Here is a 19,460-nt window from a genome sequence, read left to right on the forward strand (position 1 = left end):
GTCCCCGCCGCCCCCAACGAGTGGCTGCGCAAGGAGGACTTCGTGCGGGTGCTGAACGTCAACCTGGTGGGGCTGGTGGAGGTGACGCTGAGCCTSCTGCCCCTGGTGCGGCGCGCCCGGGGCCGCGTGGTCAACGTGGCCAGCATCCTGGGCCGGCTCGCCTTCTACGGCGGCGGCTACTGCCCCTCCAAGTACGGCGTGGAGGCCTTCTCCGACAGCCTCCGGTAAGCGCCCGGCCCCGGGGCTGCTGCCTTGCGGGATCCACGTGCATCCGAGCTCRGCTGCCTTGTGGGGCGCCCGGCCGGGGCAGCTCTGCTCCCCTTTCCTCAGGGGCGTTTTTGCATCGCTCTGCCTGTTAGGCAAGAGGGGCAGGGAGCCACGGGGAGAGCGGGTGCRAGACGGCGGTGATTGCCCACGGGGTGGGAAAGCGGAAGCCAGACTGGAGCAGGCAGGCGTGCAAAGAGACGGAGGGCTTCGCAAAGCCCAGCCCGCGGAGAGGGCTCWGCCCTGCACCTGGGCGGCCGGGACAGGGCATCCGCACCCTGCGACGGTGGGATGCTCCCGCGCACCCCCATCCCAGCTCCGCCGTGCCGCCGGCGCCCAGGATGGYGGCTCTTTCGGGGGGTTAATCGCTCCCTGCTCTCGCAGGCGTGAGATGCGCCCTTTCGGGGTGCAGGTCTCCGTGATGGAGCCCGGCGGCTTCCGCACGGGGATGACGGACCCGCGGCACCCGACGGAGACCCTGGAGYGCCTCTGGGAGGAGCTGCCGGAGGAGACGCAGGCGGCGTACGGGCGGCACTACCTGCAGGCGTGTGAGTGCCTCCTCCGCCGCGCCGGGCGCCCGCGGCGCGGGGCTGGACTGACGGCGCCTCTCCCCCCGCAGACGTCGACGGCACCAGCCTGCTGCACCGGCTGTGCAGCCCCCGGCTCTCGCAGGTCACCGACGGCATCGAGCACGCGCTGCTCGCCCGCTTCCCCCGCAGCCGCTACTCGGCCGGCTGGGACACCAAGCTGCTCTACCTGCCGCTCAGCTACGCGCCAGCCTGGCTCACCGACGCCGCCTTGGGCCTCGTCCTGCCCGTCCCGGCCCGGGGGCAGTGCCGGCCGCCGGCGAGCGCCCCTCCACCTCCCCGGGCAGCCGCTCAGTAAAGCCGGGGGCCAGCAGGGCTGGGATCCCGCAGCCAGCTGCCCYAAGCCTCCCCCCATCACCGCTCACGCCGGCTTTTTCCTGCCTCTCTGGGTTTTCGCAGGCTGGTGCTTCCCAGCTCCACGTGCTCCAGAGGTTGTTGCACGCAGCTGCAGTGCTTCGGCTCCCGTTGCCGCCTCGTGCTGCCCCAGGACCTTGTTGAAAGCCCCTTTTTAGCTTAAAGCATGCTCTTTCCATAGCACCTGCCTTTGGGTCCTCCATGGGGGGGCAAGGGAGAGCGCATGGACTTTGCAAAGTTCCCCCCAAACCAACTGCGCTTCACTTCAGCTGCCAGGGGACCCCCGGGGGGTTGCATCTGCTGCAGTGTCCTGGCTGCTCCCAGGTGTCCATGAAGCTCAGGTTTTGGATGCTTTTCCTCTGCAGGTCGGGAAAAAAGCTCCTTAGCTCAGAAGCAGGAAGATCATCCTAAAATTGACATTCCAGAAAAGCCAGATAAATTGCCCTGAGGAAGGGCCAGGGCTGTAGAGGCAGCTGCAAAGAGCCTGTCCGCACCCAAAGCGCCCATGGCTGAGGGCTGGGGTCCGAGGTCCAGGGAAAGGGGGTGACGGGCCAGGGCCAGGACTAGGAMCTCCACTCCCAGCTGTGCCCCCTGCACAAAACCTTCCCTTGGCCTCCCCAGCCTTTAACCGRGGCCTGGGAGCATCAGCTGCAATTTATACCAGACTGATGAAATGCAGCCAGGTGCAGGGTGGCCCATGGGGTGCAGGTGCTGAGCACCCGTGCTGGGCTCTGCTTGCAGCCCGGCTGTGCTCCGGATCCTGCTCCCGCRYCGCCTTTCCCAGGAGCGCCGTGGGGCCGCCCCGGAGCTGATCCCGCTGCCCGGCTTGGTGCCCCGCAGAGACGGGGAAATCTGGAGATATGGGGCGGACAATAGAAGGAAGATCATTAGTGCAAGGCGAGGCAGGAGCCGCGCGGCCGTTGTCCGGCCAGGAAGCCCCGCTCGCCGCGGAGGAAGCGGGGCCGCAGCGGCTCCGTGGCAGCTCCGTGTGGGGCCGGGGTGATGGTGGGACGGAGAACGGACCCGCTCCCGCGCGGCCTCGGCTTGGCCTCCACTAGCGACGCAGCAGCCGCGGTGCAAGCGCCGAGCCGGCCGGCAGTGCCGGTGTGCTCGGGAGCTGCGCGAGGGCCGGGCTGGTGCGGGCACGGCCCCGGGCGCAGACCGGGTTTGCCGCTCCCGTCCAAAGTGCTGACAGGTAGGGAAGAAAACCGGGCAAACTCGTTAGTCTCCCTTATCAGCCTTTCCTCGTTGCCTTCCTGCACTCCGTTTATATAACCCGTGATCCATCAGGCTCCGAAGGACCCCACTGCAGTCGGAGCAGTAGCTTTCCGGAGAGGAAACGGCCTTTTCCCATTTATCTGCAGACAAAGGGGAGAGCCGGACCCGTAGCGGAGGGCAGGGCCCCGGCCGTGCCGGGGGCTGATAGCCCCGGGTCAGCCGGAGCCGGGGGCCCGGCAGGATCTGATGGGCAAAGGCTCCACGGCCGCGCTGGCAGAGCCCCAGCCCCGAACCCAGTCCCAGCGCGGCTGAGGGCTGGCTAACGGGATTGCCAAAGTGCTTGAGGCCTCTAGGAACTGCCCTGCAAAGGGACGAGGGGGAGCACGGCCAGCACCGCTCCCGCTCGGGCGGCTGCAGCATTGATTTTCATCGCCAGGATGCTCCCGCGCAGCGCTGCGCCCGAGGAGAGGCCTGTCCCTTAGCAGCCAAAGACCATAACTGCACCCGAGCTGCCGGGGACAGCGGCACGGGGGTGTCTCAGGGCCYGCCGGGCTGGTGCCACGGGCACTGGATAAGGGACGGATGCCCGCGGTGCGGCACAGGCAGCAGCCGGCATCCTGCTGCTCCCACCTCTCTGTCCCCTATTTGCTCCGCACGCGTTCGCCGCTGCTGGCGACTGCGGAGGCGAGCGGCCCCGTGCCAGGGCTCCCGCTTCTGCTCCTGGCTTTCCTGGGGGCTGCTGGGGCGAGATAACTCATTTCATCTCTTTCTGCCTCAATTTCCTGATCTGTGAGATGGAAACAACAACGCGTCCYGGCCTCGCAGGGCAGTGGAAAGCCCCGATGGAGGCGAAGCGTCCCAGGACCACTGGGCAGCGAAGCCGTCTGCCGGCGTCCGTCGCCCCGCGGCGAGGACAGAGCCGCCGAGTTCCTGTTTGCAAGCGCCGGGGCCGGGTACCTGCCCGCGAAGGTCAGCGCGGCCGGCGGGCGGTTGTGCACGGCCTGACTTATCAGCGCCGCTGCGCTTCCCTGTTCCCGCCGTGCCTTCCTTCCGAGCCGATTGTTGACCACGAATGTCTTGTCTGCACTTGAAAAGGAGATTTCCTGGAATTGTTCTGCAGGACTTGCAGCCCGAGGCAAAACGTTCCCCTATCAGCCCCCTCCCCAGCGCGGGGCAAGGCGGGAGCCCCCCCCTTCCCCCGCGAAACCGCCGAGCCGTCACGTCCCGCTGACATGGCTGGAGGCAGCGCTCTGCCGCGATCTCCCGCGACAGCTCATCCGGCAGCGCAGCTCCGGCCCTGCCTGAACCCCGSGCGTAGACACAGCGCCCTGCGGGTTGCAGCAGGCGCTGCCGTTGCTCCATGTTCAGCTTTTCGCCTTTTTTTCCCCCAAAAGAAACCCTAAAGTTGCATGAGCATCGGGACCTCAGGGGCAGTCGACGGTGTGTTCACCTTAACCCATCCGAACCCCGTGGGGCAGATTATCCCAGGGCCGGGAAGAGAGGCCGGCTCAGCCGGGTCCTGTCCCGGAGCAGYGACTCCTGCTCCCGGGCTCCCGAGGCATCGGCGGCTCCCAGATGCCCGCGGGATGCGGCTTCCCGCTGCCACCTGCGCCGCGGCTCCCGCCGCCCCTGCCCGGCCCTGCGGCCACATCACAGGCGAGCGCAGCCCGGGCCGGGCCCGCCTCGGATGTCGCCGCGTGCTGGGCTGTCTCCGGATGCTGGGCGGCCGCGGTCATTTCCTGCGGGAGCCGCCAGCCAGCCCACCCCGGCGCAGCCCCGCGGCCGCCGGCTCAGACGAGCAGCAGCCCCCGAGGCGGCAGCATCGCGGCGGCCGTCCCTCCCGCGGACACCCTCGGCGCCCTCGGCTCCGCGCGCCAGGTGAGCCRTCACCTTCCCCTCGCCGCGCGCATCCTCCCTTCCACCCTCCCGCCAGCTCCTTCCGAAACGCCGGCTTCCTCGGCACCTGCAGCTTGCAGGCGGCAGCGAGCCRCGGAGCCGCTGGCACAGGCACGGGCTCCAAACGCGGCGGCTCCTTTCCCATTCCCCAAATCTTTCGGGACGGGGAGGTGGCAGAGGGGGCAGCGATTTGCTGCAGCAGCTGATGCTTTGGGGGGAATGTGCTGGGCTGTGGCGCTCCCCGGCTGCTCTGCTCCGGAGTGGCGCGGGGGCGAGCACTGCCATGAAATTCCTCGGCAGCGTGCGCTCTGCAGGCCTGTCCTGGAGGAGCCTCTTGCCTCCCGGGCTCTTCCGAGGGACCCAGGTCCGCGGCGTCCTTGCCCAGCGGATGCAGCTGTGCTGGGATCGGAGAGCATTCACATTTGCAGCAACAAAAGGGTGTTAAGGTCAATTACATTTCCCTTAAGTTTGTAATTTTGACACCTACTTGGAATTCCTGATGGGATCGCAGCGAGGCGGCAGCGAGGGGGGAGAGCTCCGGGAAGGAACCTGGACAGTCTTAGAAAGCAGGTGCAGACCAAGGTCTGGGGTCGGGGGAGCAGCAACGCGGTCTCGAGCGCGGTGAATGGCCCAAACCCCTGACGTGCCCTGGAGCCGGCAGCACAAACCGCAGCAGGTGTCTTGCTTCTAGCCCAATTCAAATTTGTCCGGCTCCAATTTCCAGCTGTTTGTTCTTGTTCTGCTTTTCTCACTCACGGGAAATTTCTCCCCTTGGAAATACRTAAATGCAGCATTCAGGCCACATCTGAATTATGTTTTTTTTTTCTGTTGTGAGGATCTCAGTAGAGGGAGCAAAGCCGTGTCCGAGAACCTGCACAGGCTTCCACACTGCAAAGCCCAGGGCTGCACCCAAACGTCTCTGGCTCAAGCTTAGCCCCTTGCTAATGAGCCTGTCTCCTTCTCTGTAGAGGATGACAATTTGACAGAGCAGAGAAGGTGCTTTGGGGAGGACTCCCAGAGCACTGCCACAGCTCTCTGCTGCTGTTAAAAAGCTCCCCATTTCAGTACTTTCCCTTTCTTCGCAGCTACCAGAATGGCTGAGGTGACCACTGCCCCCAGCGAGACGCACACTCTTGGGAATGAGTATGGGGACTACCACAACTGGACGGAGCTGTTCCACCTCCTGAACTACACCTTCACCTTCTGTGAGTTCAGCCTGGATGAGAATGTCAAGCGGGTGGTCCTCTTCATCCTTTACCTGGTCATCTTCGTGGTGGGCTTGGTGGAGAACCTCCTCGTCATCTGGGTCAACTGGCAGACACGGGGCAACAAGAGCTTGGTGAACCTCTACATCATCAACATGGCCATCGCCGACCTCGGGGTGCTGCTCTCACTGCCCATCTGGATGCTGGAGGTGATGCTGGATTACACTTGGCTCTGGGGCAGCTTCCTCTGCCGCTTCACACACTACTTCTATTTTGCCAACATGTACGCCAGCATCTTCTTCCTTACCTGCCTGAGTGTAGATCGCTATGTGTCCTTGACGACCTCCTCTGTCTTCTGGCGTAAGCACCAGCACCGCGCGCGCCGCATCATCTGTGTCTGCAGCTGGATCCTGGCAGCAGCAATCCCGTTCCTGGAGGTTGCTCACATGCAGCTGGTAAACACCGGAGACCCCATCTGCATCTTCATGGCCCCCTTCGAGACTTATGACGACTGGGCCCTGGCGGTCAGCTTAGCCACCACCACCATCGGGTTCCTCATCCCTTTCCCCATCATCACCGTTTTCAACATCCTAACGGCCAGATATATCAAGCGCACCAAGCCAGAGAGCAGGAAGCACTGTCTGCTCATCTATGCCTACATCATCGTGTTCCTTCTCAGCTGGCTGCCCTTCCACATCATGCTCACGCTGCTCACCCTTGACGGCAACCACATCATCCTCCGCTGCACCTTTGCCCACTTCCTCTACTTCTTCTACGACATCATAGACTGCTTCACCCTGCTCCACTGCGTCATCAACCCAATCCTCTACAATTTCGTCAGCAAAAACTTCCGCAGCAAGCTCATCTCCGCCGTGGTTAAATACATCCCCAAAGACCAAGCCAGCCAGAAAGGTGCAGACAATTCCTCCTCCACCACGCAGCACTCCATAGTCATCGCGAAGGATGGCAACCCACCCAATTAAGCAGGGATCGGACTCTCCCACTCCTCACTGGCAAGTGGTCCCACGGGAGTGGCCAGCTTCCRGGACTCACTGAGGTCAGTAAGATTATTTTCCCTGGTCATAAGCAGACACTTTGCTTTTAAATAGCGTTTCTTGGCTGGCCACCTACTGTGCTCTGAAGGCGAGGGGAGGGGCAGAGTGCCAACTGTGAAATGAGGCGGTGTGGGGAGTGACAGACATTTTTGTCTCTGATGTGCTGCTGTATCAGATCTATTTAGCTAAAGAAACAATAAGAGCAAGAGATATTTCCTGTTTTTCAAAAGAAACATTTGTACTAATAAAGTATATTACTCCGTCTGCTCTGAAGTCTGAACGCAAAGTCCACCAACGGGACCTGACCCCACCTGACCCGACCCTCCTACTTCCCCCTAGCTATGCAACCTGTGGAACAAGCAAGACTTTTCCTTTACAACAAGTTTTTCCGCAATCCCAGACTTTCACTTACACATGCGCTCTGCATACACCACGCTGTAAAGGTATCAAACAAAAGCTGCCCTTTTGCTGTGATGCCAAGCCAAGTAGGAAAGATAGGAAATTTATTCCTTTGAAACACAAACCTTGCTTCCCAGGGCCCAGCAAACAGCCGAATGCCTGACTTTACGAAAACGAAGGCCATGCAGCCTAGAGGTGCAGAGCACGATACAGATCGGAGCTTTAAACATTCAAGATCAGCCACTTGTTAAGAGCAATTTTTCAAACCCAGCAGTAAATGAGATGGTTAAAATCAGGTTCCACCACGCCTCTGTGCTTTCGATGTGTCTGGTGATATCAGACTGGAGGACAGGGGGTTCCCAGTTTGTGTTTTGCAGGAAGAAACCCATCCCATTAAAATCAGCCTCCTTTAAAGCATCTCACATCAGGTTTCTAAGGTCACTCAGCACATTTCTAAATTTTGGCAGAAACTCCAACAGTCCTTATGCATGTTCCCTTCAGTCAAGGTCATGTGATCTCGCAGTGCATGCTTTCAATGTATATGTGCACAAAGTCTTAGTGCTGGAGCACAGGCTGAGCTTTTCTGTTTTGTAAGAAACTAGAGCATCCGGAGAAAGTTCATCTTTGCCTGGATTCTGCTAAGTCACATGCTGCAGGTCAAGACCTTGGTAGGGGAAGGTGAAAGAGTGACAGTCACTGGGAGTTAATAAATCTACCAAAGGCCTTGAGCTGCTTAAGAAACACTTTTTTTTTTAAAAAAAGCATAAACAAATTGGACAGGATCTGGGGACAGGATGCTCGCACCACAGAAGCGATGGGTGGAGGGCAGGATGTCCCGGATTGCTGGAGAAGCCCACGTCCAGGGGTTAACATGGAATCACGGCTATTATGGGAAGGGCTGGGAACAGCTCTGCTATTTAGAGAGGTCCAATGCCAGGGTAAACCGCAAAGTACTCGAGGGCTCCTTGCGCATGGAGTCGCTCTTTCTTATGACCAGAAGAAAGGGTGCTTGACTGCAGGGGGGAGCAGCTAGGGAAGAAATCAGTCCCCTCAGATTCAAATAGCAGCCTGTTAAGAGAAGCAGCTTATATCTATTCCTCTTTCTTAATTACATTAATTATACACAGTTTCACAACTTGAAAATGTAGAGCAGCTTAGATTGTAAGCCCTTTGGGGCAGAGACCATCATTTTAGATCTGCATCTATACAGCACTTCTGCTTCATCCCTGTGACTCTGCTGGGCGCAAACACATGCAGTAAAACAGAGCAGCCWTAAAGACGGGCGAACGTCAGCATGAAGGCAGTCACTCTCCACTGACCTGACCCACGGCTCTCATCCGGAGCATGCATGAATCTTCTTTAAAACTTCCTTTTGCTAATGCTCTGTCATTTTCACTAAAGAAAGCAGAGACTAGTACACAATAAAAAGACTTTTGATATGTGACATAACCAGGACAGCAATATATTCAGTTTCAAGTTACTTAAACATTTAAAACTCGGTATTTGACCTATTAAACCTTTTTTTAACTCTCCTAATGCATCTGCAACTTTGTGTACCATAATTCATAGACTTCAAGGCCAGAGAGGCCTCAGATAAACCCACACACCCACCATGCAGAATTGCACCTATTGCTTTCCTCACTGATTTGGGGTTGAAACCCAGCAAGTCTTTTCGCTGGATCATGTGGCCTTCCTTTAAAGTTTTTGCCACCTCTCATGGTAAACTGCCCCAGGAATGGGTTCCTTTAGCGATTACCAAATATATACCCTCAGGCCATGCTCCAAGCTTGAATTTGTCTAGTGTCCACTCCTGGTCACTGGTCCTAGCTTCAGCACACCCGATTTCTCAATCTGTGCACTGCAGGCACACTAAAGCAAATAAATGCGCATGCTGCTCCTTGTCTCCCAAGAACTGCAGCCTTTCTGCAGGGAACCCGCACTGCTGGCTTTGCCCAAGATTCGCTCGAGAGACTCCTCCAGGGAACAGCTTCATTTGTTTGTCACAGCTTAATATGCAGTTCACCCTAACCGTGAACTGAGAAGGGAGCCTTGTCCCTGGAGAAAAGCAAAGTTGAAGCGTCTCTTGAAAATACCAGCAGTGCCTGCCTTCTGATTTGGCTTGCCAGGCAAAAGCACTGAGCCTGCAAAGGTCTAATTCTCAGTTAAATACAGCACTGGCAGCACATAAGGGGCTTAACAAGAAATGCAAACCCAGAGAATCTCCTAAACGGTTTCTAGGGCAAAGCAGAGTGGCTAATAAGGGCTCTGCTCCCGACCCGTTACAGCAGCAGTTTGCAGCAATGCCAGAGCATGCTCCTCTGACTGCTCCTGACGCTGGGAGGGAGGTGACTGGGAAGAAGTCCTGGGGCTGCTCTGATTTATGCCACAAGTCTTGCAAAACATCGCATGCCGCACAGAAGCAGGATACCAGGAATGGGTCACGTGCTTTCCTGGGCACTCTTAAAAAAGAGAGAAATGCCGATCTGCAAATGTAAAGACACATTTTTTTTTAAAGAAACAAGGTACAAGTGATCAACATTTTTCATTTTATTATTCTAAATAAAAACCACACTTTGTGCTGAACAATGGAGTATAAAAGAACCCGATGTACAACGATTTTAGACATCTACTATTTGGGGGGAAAGTTTACAAAATATACAAAACTTTACAGCAAATAGATAGTAAACACTTAAATATCAGGAGGTCAGTACCTACTATTAACTTAACAAAAAGGTTAGACAGCAATTCAACTCTTTTTCTTTCTTCTCCTTAATTATTTTGTTAAGAGACCTGGATCCATTGAGAAAGGGGAGAATAAAACAAAACTGAATTTTGTGTTTTAAAAATCAGAATAAGACCAGTCTCAAAGTACTACCTTTTGGAGGTGGATTTTGGGCCAGGGTTTCAAGCCAGCTAGCCTTGAAGYGGTGTACAGCGGCTGCTCCTCGCCTGAGCCATCCCGCCGCGGAAGCCAAAGGCAGCTCGCTTCAGGCTCCAGTAGTGTGCAAGAACCCACGACCAAACACAGCACTGCAAAAGCAGCTGGGAAAACTAACAGCAAAGTATTTTCCCTCTATATTCCCCTATTTCATCCCAAGGATCCCAAAGCACTTTACAAACATGAATTAAACCTCACAGCCTCCCCGAGTGAGGTAGGTAATTCTTTATTGTCCCCCACTTTTACAGACGGGGAGGGAGAGGGGCGGGGAAGCGAGGCGAAGAGGCGAACAGACCTGCCAAAGGCCGCGCAGAGAGTCGGCGGCAGAGCGAGGAACAGCACCAGGAGTTGTGTTTCCACTTCGGCCCACTGGACACTACTGCTTCCCCAACTGCTGCAAACAGCGCGTTGCTTCTYGAGCGGAGCTGAAGCATGGTTGCAGCCTGGCCCCCCGACCCCGGTGCTGATGGAGGCGGCTCAGAGAGCCACGGCCATCACCAGGACGCGTGTGTTGCGACACAGCTGGGTCAGACCTACAGCCCCTTCGGCCACAGCAGCCCGCTTTGGATTCGGGATTAAAGCCCAGCAGATTCCTTGTCTGTAAACTCCATCCGATCCCGCCCTCCCGAGCCCCAGAGCTTCCTTGAGAAACACTGGAGCTCCTAGCCAGAGCCACCAGGCTCCGAGACAGCCACGTCACCAAGGGGAAGAGGAAGACAGAGCGCTAAAGCTGGCCATCAGCGTGGAGAAGTGCTGAGGACCCCGTGCACCAGGGCCATGCCCTCAGGGGTTACCGCCATGGCTAAAAGCCCAGCACAGCCAGTGGAAAGGCTCTGTGGGATCTGATCTGGTATCGGACACACTGGGCAGCGGTTCTCCAAAGCACCCTGGCTGGGTCCTACCATTGGATTCCTGGGAAGGGAGAGCTCAGATCTCTGACCTCTCTTGGAAAAATCACCATTTTGCAAATCCAAGGAAGAATGGCGACACAAGGCCAGCACACCCAGAGAATGCTGCAGACCAAAATCCCATCTCCACATTCCCTCAGCAAATGAAAACTTGCTGCTGATCTCAGAATATTTCACATGGGAATAGGAATAGTTCATTATAACATAGGAAAGAATACAAAAAAACAGAAACAGCAGGGAACTGATCTCTCTGTCCCTATTCCACTCCCAAAAATGACCAGCAGAGAATGGGGTGGGCTTTTGCTTTCCTGTCCCTGTGTTCAGAAGGGTGGGCTTACTTTGCCCATTAGTGTTTCAGTGTAAAAGCTTCTCTTTTTGGTTTATGTGCACAAAAGGCTTTTGCTTCACAGCTTAGCTAGATAGGGGGCTGCAGACCGTTACCACTTGACAGTGCCCCAATCCATCCAAAAGCTCATCACAGCTTCTGGGACATTTTAGGAGGATCTAGAGGCTTTAAAGACTCAGCTATCCCAAGCCTAGTCTGCCTCCCTCGACATCCTTCATAGCAATCTCCAGAGCATATCACATCCATTTCCCATCATCCTAAAGTCTTCACAGAATCACAGAACGGTTGAGGTTGGAAGAGATCTCGGGAGACCATCTAGTCCAACCCCCCTGCTCAAGCAGGGTCACCTAGGGCATGTTGCCCCGGACCCTATCCAGACAGCTTTTGAACCGTCTTGTCTACCAGCACATCTTGCTACCATCAGGACAATGAAAGAAACCCCGTAACTCAAAGAGCTCCTCAGTGGAGCCTCCAGTGAACCACTGCTGACTCTCCACACTTTTCTAGAGCACCATGCATTCTCAGCATCTTTTTTTTTTTTTTTTAAATTAAAAACACTAGGTTAGATATGGTTCCACAGACCAGTTAAAGATCACACACCAAGGCCTTGTGGATGACCAGTGGTACCACAAGACCAGAGTTTGGAAACCGCAGCTCTACCTGGCAAGCATGGAATACCCTTGCCCATCTCCCACGAGAGTTTTAGCTATCATTTCAGTAGCTATTTTCCTCTTGTAAACATACTCCAGGCACTAAAACGTCAAGAGCATGAGTCCAGTTTAACATCACCAGGACGATGTCAGCTGGCCTCAAACTTGGCCAGTATCACATGGGTTGCAGAAAGGATGCAAAACTCTTAACAGCCTTATCATCAGCCTTGGTATCTCCTTTTCCTCCTAGGCAAGGTCCATTCCTCTGACCCCTTGCGTTTCTGCTGTGTGGTCTGACTAAGGTATTGCAGGTCCACGGGGTGACAGAGGATTACTTCAAGCTCAGGCCAAAGGAGCTTTCCAGGAAGAGGCATCATGTCCACGCAGGGGTCAGCACTGCCAGGTGGAACACAGCTTGACACAGGGCTGTTGTCTCTTGCCCCTGTCACAGCAAAGCAAACTCTGGAGCTACTGAGGAGGGAAACGCAGCTTTATAGGCAAAGCAAAGGGATCAGCTGCAGATGGGGAAGGATTCTGAGTATGGAGCTAACAACCAGAGGCTTCCAGATGCAGCCAGCAGTTGCACACTTGTATAATCTCCACTCCCTCCCTTCCTGGGAAGGGAAGACCAACTCTTCCTTATTCTCCAGGACAGCAATTTACCCAGGAGACAAGTGAAAAAGCTCTTCTCAAACACTGGGGTCTAAGTCGCATTACAATGCCACTACATCCCAGCACGCACACTCCTCCTTCCCATTCCGCCAAGTCCCTTCCTCAAACCCCCTTCTCAGATGCAGCTAGCACTGAGGGGAACGCAGCCGTTCCTCCAAGTCTTACATTGCCACATAGCTTGCTTCACAGGACTGCGACAGGGACAGGGCTAAAGGAAGATTTGCTCTGGATAGGGAAAGCTGTAACAGGAGCAAAATCACCCTGCTAGGTGGTTGCTGTACTTCAAGAAACTGGTACAGAACAGGAAAGGATGGAGGCTGTTATTGCCCTAGGATGCTAAATAGTAATATTCACCAAGTGCTTTGCATCTTCCACACGCTTTGCAGATATGAGCCAGTAATCTTCACCACACTCCAGGGAGGTAGGTAGGTACCACAAGTGTTACCACCCTCATTTTACAGATGAGGAAACTGAGGCAAAGAGGTGAAGTGACTTGCCCAAGGCCACAATGGAGCGGGGGGAGTAAACCCCAGAAATTCCTAGCTCAGTAACCACACGTCCAGATCACGCTGCTCCTCTGTTGTGGGTTGTCCCTTCGAGAGGAGGAGAAGGTGGGATGACTTCAAGCATTAACTCTTACAGGGTTTGCAAATCACTAGTTTTGTTTTGTAACAGTATATCTTTACAGAAGCGCAGGAGCCCAATTTACTATACGACTGTGGCTTGAAAGCCCTGAGCGCTTCCTGTTTGTGAGGTAGTAGGAGTTACCTAAGGGCAGTTATAACTCATGCTGTGGTATTTGAAATATTCGTTCCTCTCCACCTCTGCCCCACAGCAGGATAACATGGGAAAAAGCCAATCCCCACCCTTCCTGGTGTAAACATTACAAGCATGGGATCGACCTCGCTAGCACAGCTGGGAAAGCCCACTTTGCAGGAAGGCGCACAGCTCTGAGGAGGAGTCCCAAGCCTGTGCTTGACATATGTCCAGGACAGGCTGAGATTCACATCAGCTACTATTCCTGCAAGCTTCTGGAGCTGCTCTGCTGCAGCCACCAGCTGGCATGTGCTAAAGTTACAGCATTATTCAATAAAAAATGAACCAACTTACATTGGCACAAACAACATCCTGCAATACACATTTCGCAGTGAGACGTCTGGGATGTGGTGATTTACTGCATTAACCATGGGAGGGGGCTATCCTTTTAGCAGAGAAAACAGTCCTTCTCAAAGACACCTTCCTGGGAGTTAAGGCAACGGTTTCATCAAATCCTTGTCTGCTGGGATTTACGCAGGCCTCAGCAACGCTGCTGCTCTCAGACATCCAGCGCTTCCAACAACTGGAAGACCTCAGACGCGCACTGTGCGGACAGAGCTCTACGTGCACGGCTGCCCTAAGCACGCAAAGCAGAGCTGAGGAGATGTCAGCATGCTCGTGATGGTCAACCATGGGCCAGCAGAAGTTAGGCATGACTATTCCATCACAAATTATTTCCTAAAAAGCAGTCAGCCCCACAGCACAAATCTGCTTTCCTTGCCCTCTCCAGTTCAGTGATTCTTCTGAGAGATATCTCTGCTCACACATCCATCTCTTTCCTTCAAAGCAGCCATCCCCTCTGCTCAGGCTGCTCTCTTCACAGAGGTGGCGTTACTCCTTCATTTCCCTTGTTCTGAAACRGGGGGTCGTTGAAAACTTGAGAGGCATGTCACGGGGATGGCAGTGAAACGGCCAGCTGCACTCCCTGTTCAGACAGGCCTCCCAGAGACCACAATCACAAGAGGCACTGACTGGGAACTGCCCTTCCGAGCAACAAATCACCCTCCTATTAATTTGCTCCTAGGTGCCCCTTCTCATTCRCATGTGCACACACATGCTGCTTGCTAATCTCCCCTGCAGCGGAGAGACACTTTCAAGGCTGATTCTGTGACACAGACTTCGCTCACCTCCTCACAATAGCAGCAGAACCCCAGTGATGCCTAGAATGAGTCTTTTTTTCCTGTCTTTTTTCTTTTAGCTATTTTTTGAGTCCAGTACTGTCTTGCTCTGGCTCTGTCCCTCTCTACTGAGGTCAGGTTTCAAAATCTTAGCAGCATCAGTTTGTGGGTAAGCTCAAACTGAGGGTTAGCCTAGTCAAATGGGCTAAAAGGTTAAAAAAACAAACAAAACCAAAACCAAATCTAGATTCAAAACCTARTGAGAAACGCTAAAAACACAGAACTCAATGTCCTCTAACAGGACCAGAGGTAAGTAAACACGACAGACTTCTTGGAAACAGTGATGTAGCTTACGTGCTGTTAATTTGTACAATGCCAATCGAAAAAGCCCTAGTAAGGCCCAAAAAATTAAAAAGAATAGAAAAGGAGGATTCCATCCATGATGTCTGACCATTAAATAAAATAAATGACATTTTTCCACAGCTTCTGTAATTAGCATTTGCTCCTTTGCTGGTCCTGTCCCATCTCACCCAATCAGCTGTCCGTGTTTTTCTCCGCATCTTTGGAATGGATAATATACATGAAAGTCTGTTCAATGGTAAAGTCAGGGGGCAGGCTGCCTTTGTGTACGCCTATGTGCTTGCTCATAAGGTTGAGTGTGGAGCTATAATGCCCACACACAGTACATCGGTACATAAGGGCTCCAGAATGTGTCCGCAGGTGGCACTTGATGGTGGAGCGGCCACGGAAGAACTTGTGACACACTTTGCACTGGTAGGGCTTTTCTCCGGTGTGAATCCTCCGGTGGTAGTTGAATTCACTGGTGTGGGCAAACCTCTTCCCACAGACTTTGCAGCTGTACTTACTGTTGCCTGGCTGATTTTGCAGTGCCAAGTCTTCACTCAGGAATTCTTCAGGCAGCTTCCTCTTCTGGAGGCCCTGCTGCTGGAGACGGTCACCAAAGCTGGGTCGGATGTCCAGGCTGCCCCCACATTTGTGCTGGCTGACATGATAACGATACGCTGCTTCCAGCTTAAAGCTCTGGCCACAGAAATGGCACCGGAAAAGAGCCTCCTCCATGTTCTGGTGAACGGCCAAGTGTTTCTCCAGAAGGTGCCGATCTACAAAGCTGTTGGCACAAACAGAGCAGGAGAAGACCGAGATCCCCAAATGAGACAGGGTGTGCCACATCAAACTGCAGAGATTGAAGTGCCTCTGATCACACACACCACACGTTTGGCTTTTCAAGTTCACGTGGTCCAGGATGTGGTTGCGGACAGTGTGGAAATCTTTGGCCAAAGGCTTCCCGCAGGCAGCGCATGCCAGCTCTGAGCCAGACCCCCCACCAAACATACTGATCTTCCCCGGGAGAGGGTCGCTGGGGTGGATAATGATGTTATTGTCAAACACCCCTTCTCGTCGGTGGAGGGTAAGCTGCCACTGGGTGAAGAACTTGGTCTCACACATGTCACAGGAGAAGAGAAAGATCCCGATGTGGGACAAAACATGAGTGACCCGGGAATTCCGGTCCTGAAAGTGGGTCTCACAGACCTTGCAGTTCCCAGTAAGCAGATCAACATGATCTCTTGCATGCTGGCGGATCAACTGGATGTTGGGTTCCAGGACCTTTTTGCACACCTGACAGGGCATGGCCTTGCTATCCCGGCTGTCATTCTCAAAGGCCAGCTCTTCTTCACTGTCATCACTCAGCTCGATAACTTCTTCTGTTGGGCCCAGCTCTTCACTCGCATCTTCAAAATGTAGYTCATCATCCCCCAAGTCCTCCAACTGAAGCTCATCCATCTGCCCAAAACCTTGCTCTTTGGAGTGGTCGCTGTTGCTGGGACAGGAGTTGCTCCCCGTGGAGATGTCTAGGGAAGTATCAGCGGTAAAGAAACCACCCTTGCTGTAGTCACCATTGCTCTGGACCTTATACTGATGGCAGGAGCTTGTAGTGGTTTGAAGGGCAACATTCACGCTGCCCAGGTTGGGCTGGGTTGCCATACTTGTGGCAGGAGCAAACTGCCCTTGTTCTGATTCCTGTTCTGTCTTGGGAGGCTGCTGATGCATCAGGGGAAGAGTCTGGCTGGCCTCATTCATGGTATTCCGGTCATCCTCTTTGTAGCTGCCTGCCACTTCTCCATGCAAGATGTAATTCCGTTCAGGACCAAAATGTTCCCCACCACTCCGGATTTCACTCAATGAATGTTTCTGTTCTGACGAGGTGCTGCTCAGAGGGCCTGACCGGCCTTCGCCCATGGACAGAGAAGGCTGCTTCGTGATGGCTGAGCTCTCCAAGTCAGGGAAGGTTGAATGGCAGGCCTTCAGCAGATCTTCCATGCCCAGCCGCTCTGCCACCTCGTAAATGACACCCACATTGATTAGGTCTGTGAAGAGCTCTGAGGTGTATACAAAGCTGAGGATCTTCTCAAAGTTGGCCGGTGTGATGAAATCCACTACATAGGTCCTGGCAGCGTCCAGCCCTGTGTTCAAAAAGAGATTCTGGAAGTAGCCTGCAGCGCAGGCCAGAACAGCCTTATGTGCAGCAAAGGAGCGGCTCCCCACCAGAATGGTGACGTCACACATGGTCTCGGAGAGCCTGCACTTATTGAGTTCCTTCAGCAGGTTATTGGGGTGATTGGTGCTATGCAACTTGATCCTCATGCCCATCTTAGCAGCTGCTCAAGAGTCCCTCTCCTGGTCAGCTTCCTCTTCACGCATTCATCAGCTGCATGAGCAGGAGGTGCTTGGCATCCAGAACCTGGCAGGGCAAGGGGCTCTAGAGAGAGGAAAATGTGAAAATGAAAACGTGAAGCACTGAAATGAAAATGTGAACAGCCAGAGAGACATCATTCTAGTCTGGGAAGAAACGTACCGCAAATTTCACACCTTCCTAACAAGCAACAGGGAAGCAGCATAGCTACTTAGATGAAGAATAATTAAAACCTATCTTGTAATTTCAAAGACTGACTCTTCAAGGGAAAGATGCAAATAGACAAAACAAAAAGCCATTTACTCTGCCAATGACAGTCTGAAGGTCCCACTTCTATTTAGGCATGAACACAGGTCCTTCTGCCTTGCAACACTGCTCAGTTCTGAAACTGAGCCCCAACTGGTGATTGTTACATAAAAGTCCCACATCTTCCGAAATCATGGGCTAATACTCCTGCCAAGAGGATATGAAATTTGGACTCCTACATCTTGGGCAATTTCATCTCTAGGTCTCTTCCATCCATGACTGCTTTGCGTATTGCTTCTGCCGGCTGAATATTTTTATTTCAGATTTCTCCTGTACCCCACATAYTAACTTTCATTTTCCAGATAGGATCTCATTTCAGATTCTCCCCAATATGCTAGCGCCTTTAGCTCCCTTGGGATTGCTCCTCTACTATATAAGTATTTGTAACACCTTTCAGTTCACTTTTAACTGAGAAGTTTGTGCAGTATTCCCAGACTGCCATTAGACACTTGACTTATGACACGTGCAATTCCCCTCTGGGCACTTCCAACTTGTCCCACTACCTTTGTCACCCCTCTCCCATTTACAAGTGCTTAGCTGGCTTTCAGATCACCTCGGGACTTGATGAAACAGAAGCCTCCAACACTTTGGGAAAACAACATGGGAAAAAAACCACCCAAAATAAATACAATTAGAAAAGTCAAGTTTGGTGGAAAGCTCCACGAGTTTCCTTACCAAGGGAAAGTGTATAAAGTTGGAGAGGAGGCATATACCAAGGGATGCTCTCTGCTCATTGTAAACCCAGCATCTTTGACCCCCTGAGACTCATTTTAACATCAGAGGCCAGATGCTAAATTTACCCAATAATATCCCTAATCCTCTTCCTCTCCTTCATCTGCACTGAAACATTTCCATGGCAGTAACAGCAAATTTTGAACCTCAGCCCTGCAATCTGATCTTGACTTTTTCAGGACATGTAAAAAGACAAGAGAAAGCCACCCAGGATTGTGACACTGCAAAGGAAGCCCAGGGTTGCTCTAGCTCAGACACTGAAAGAAGAGTCCCAATTTGCAGCTGACCAGGGGAAAACCATGCGATAGATACAGCTGGGAGTTAAAATTTTTTTCCCTTTGTAACAGTAGGATTTTGTAAAAAGGAAAGAAGCAATCCCCAAAAGCATTCCTCCAGAAGAACAAGAGAGGAAAGGGGAAGCTGCTTGACAGCTCACATTTTGTAATGTTACCCCAGACTTACAGGGGTATTACAGCCCCCTTCACATTCGTGTGTCCTTTAACAGCGGCTATTGCTGCTCTTTTAAGGGGGCTGCCAGCATCAGCTTCAGTTTGCCTGGTTGATAAATCTTTTTCTCCTTGTGATGGAGAGCAACTACCTCAGTAACCAGAAGAGAAAGCAGGAGTTTGCAGAAGACGGGATGGGATTGCCTTCTATCACTACTACAGGGAAAAGATAAAAAAAAGAGTTGAGGAAGGGTCATCCTCCTCCCCCTCACAAGGACGCTGAGGGAAGCAGATAGAAACAGCCCTGGCCATGAGGAGGCAGTGGGGGAAACGTTACTTTGCAGCTGGGGGAAGATGAAGATCCTCAGAAGGGGAAAGATTTGGAGAGAGAATGATAACCAGCCCAGAAAACACCTGGACCTCAGTATTTTTCTCAGTATGGTGTTTTTTGCAGTAAAGGAATGGGGCAGGTTTAGGGAATGGATGAGAGAGAAAATAGGAGATGGAGAAGGGAGAAAAAGACTTGAGGAAAAGGGGGAAAATGGGAAGTCTTGCATACATGGAAGGGCAAGATGGAGATACTAAGGAGAGGAATGGAGAATTAATAGACCCCAGATGGCGAGGAGGTGCAGACATGCTCTGCTCCACGCAAGGCAGAGATAAGAGATATGGGAGTCTCCTGGGCAAGGAGACAGGGAAGCCTGAAGGAGCCCCAGGACAAAAGGGAACAATGGGAAGGGGAGAGGGGGCCCATGGGGTGCTCCAAGGGGAGCCGGGGGGAGGCGGTGCGGGGCCCACAGCAGGGCTCTGAGGAAAGCCAAGGGTGGGGGGCAGTGC

The 19,460-nt window shown here is 53.6% G+C and overlaps 3 protein-coding genes across 3 annotated transcripts; 2 read left to right on the top strand and 1 right to left on the bottom strand.

Moving 5' to 3' along the window:
- Positions 1–3: 3 nt before the first annotated feature.
- Positions 4–1,149, top strand: LOC112962019 (retinol dehydrogenase 7-like; the record flags this gene model as incomplete). The annotated part of the gene is made up of 3 exons (XM_026057850.1): positions 4–224; positions 649–812; positions 884–1,149. Coding segments are annotated over 3 exons (651 nt in total), but the record flags the coding sequence as incomplete, so codon positions are not given.
- Positions 1,150–5,412: 4,263 nt separating this feature from the next.
- Positions 5,413–6,654, top strand: GPR182 (G protein-coupled receptor 182). Its single transcript, XM_026057852.1, has one exon. It carries the CDS (start codon positions 5,413–5,415, stop codon positions 6,505–6,507), a length of 1,095 nt encoding a protein of 364 aa, XP_025913637.1. The 3' UTR covers positions 6,508–6,654.
- A 2,896-nt stretch (positions 6,655–9,550) lies between these two features.
- Positions 9,551–17,168, bottom strand: ZBTB39 (zinc finger and BTB domain containing 39). Its single transcript, XM_026057855.1, has one exon. It carries the CDS (start codon positions 17,094–17,096, stop codon positions 14,961–14,963), a length of 2,136 nt encoding a protein of 711 aa, XP_025913640.1. The 5' UTR covers positions 17,097–17,168; the 3' UTR covers positions 9,551–14,960.
- Between the last annotated feature and the right edge of the window lie 2,292 nt (positions 17,169–19,460).

This window comes from Apteryx rowi, unplaced genomic scaffold (assembly GCF_003343035.1).
Source record: "Apteryx rowi isolate R43461 unplaced genomic scaffold, aptRow1 scaffold_1407, whole genome shotgun sequence".
In the NCBI taxonomy this organism is placed as follows: domain Eukaryota; kingdom Metazoa; phylum Chordata; class Aves; order Apterygiformes; family Apterygidae; genus Apteryx; species Apteryx rowi.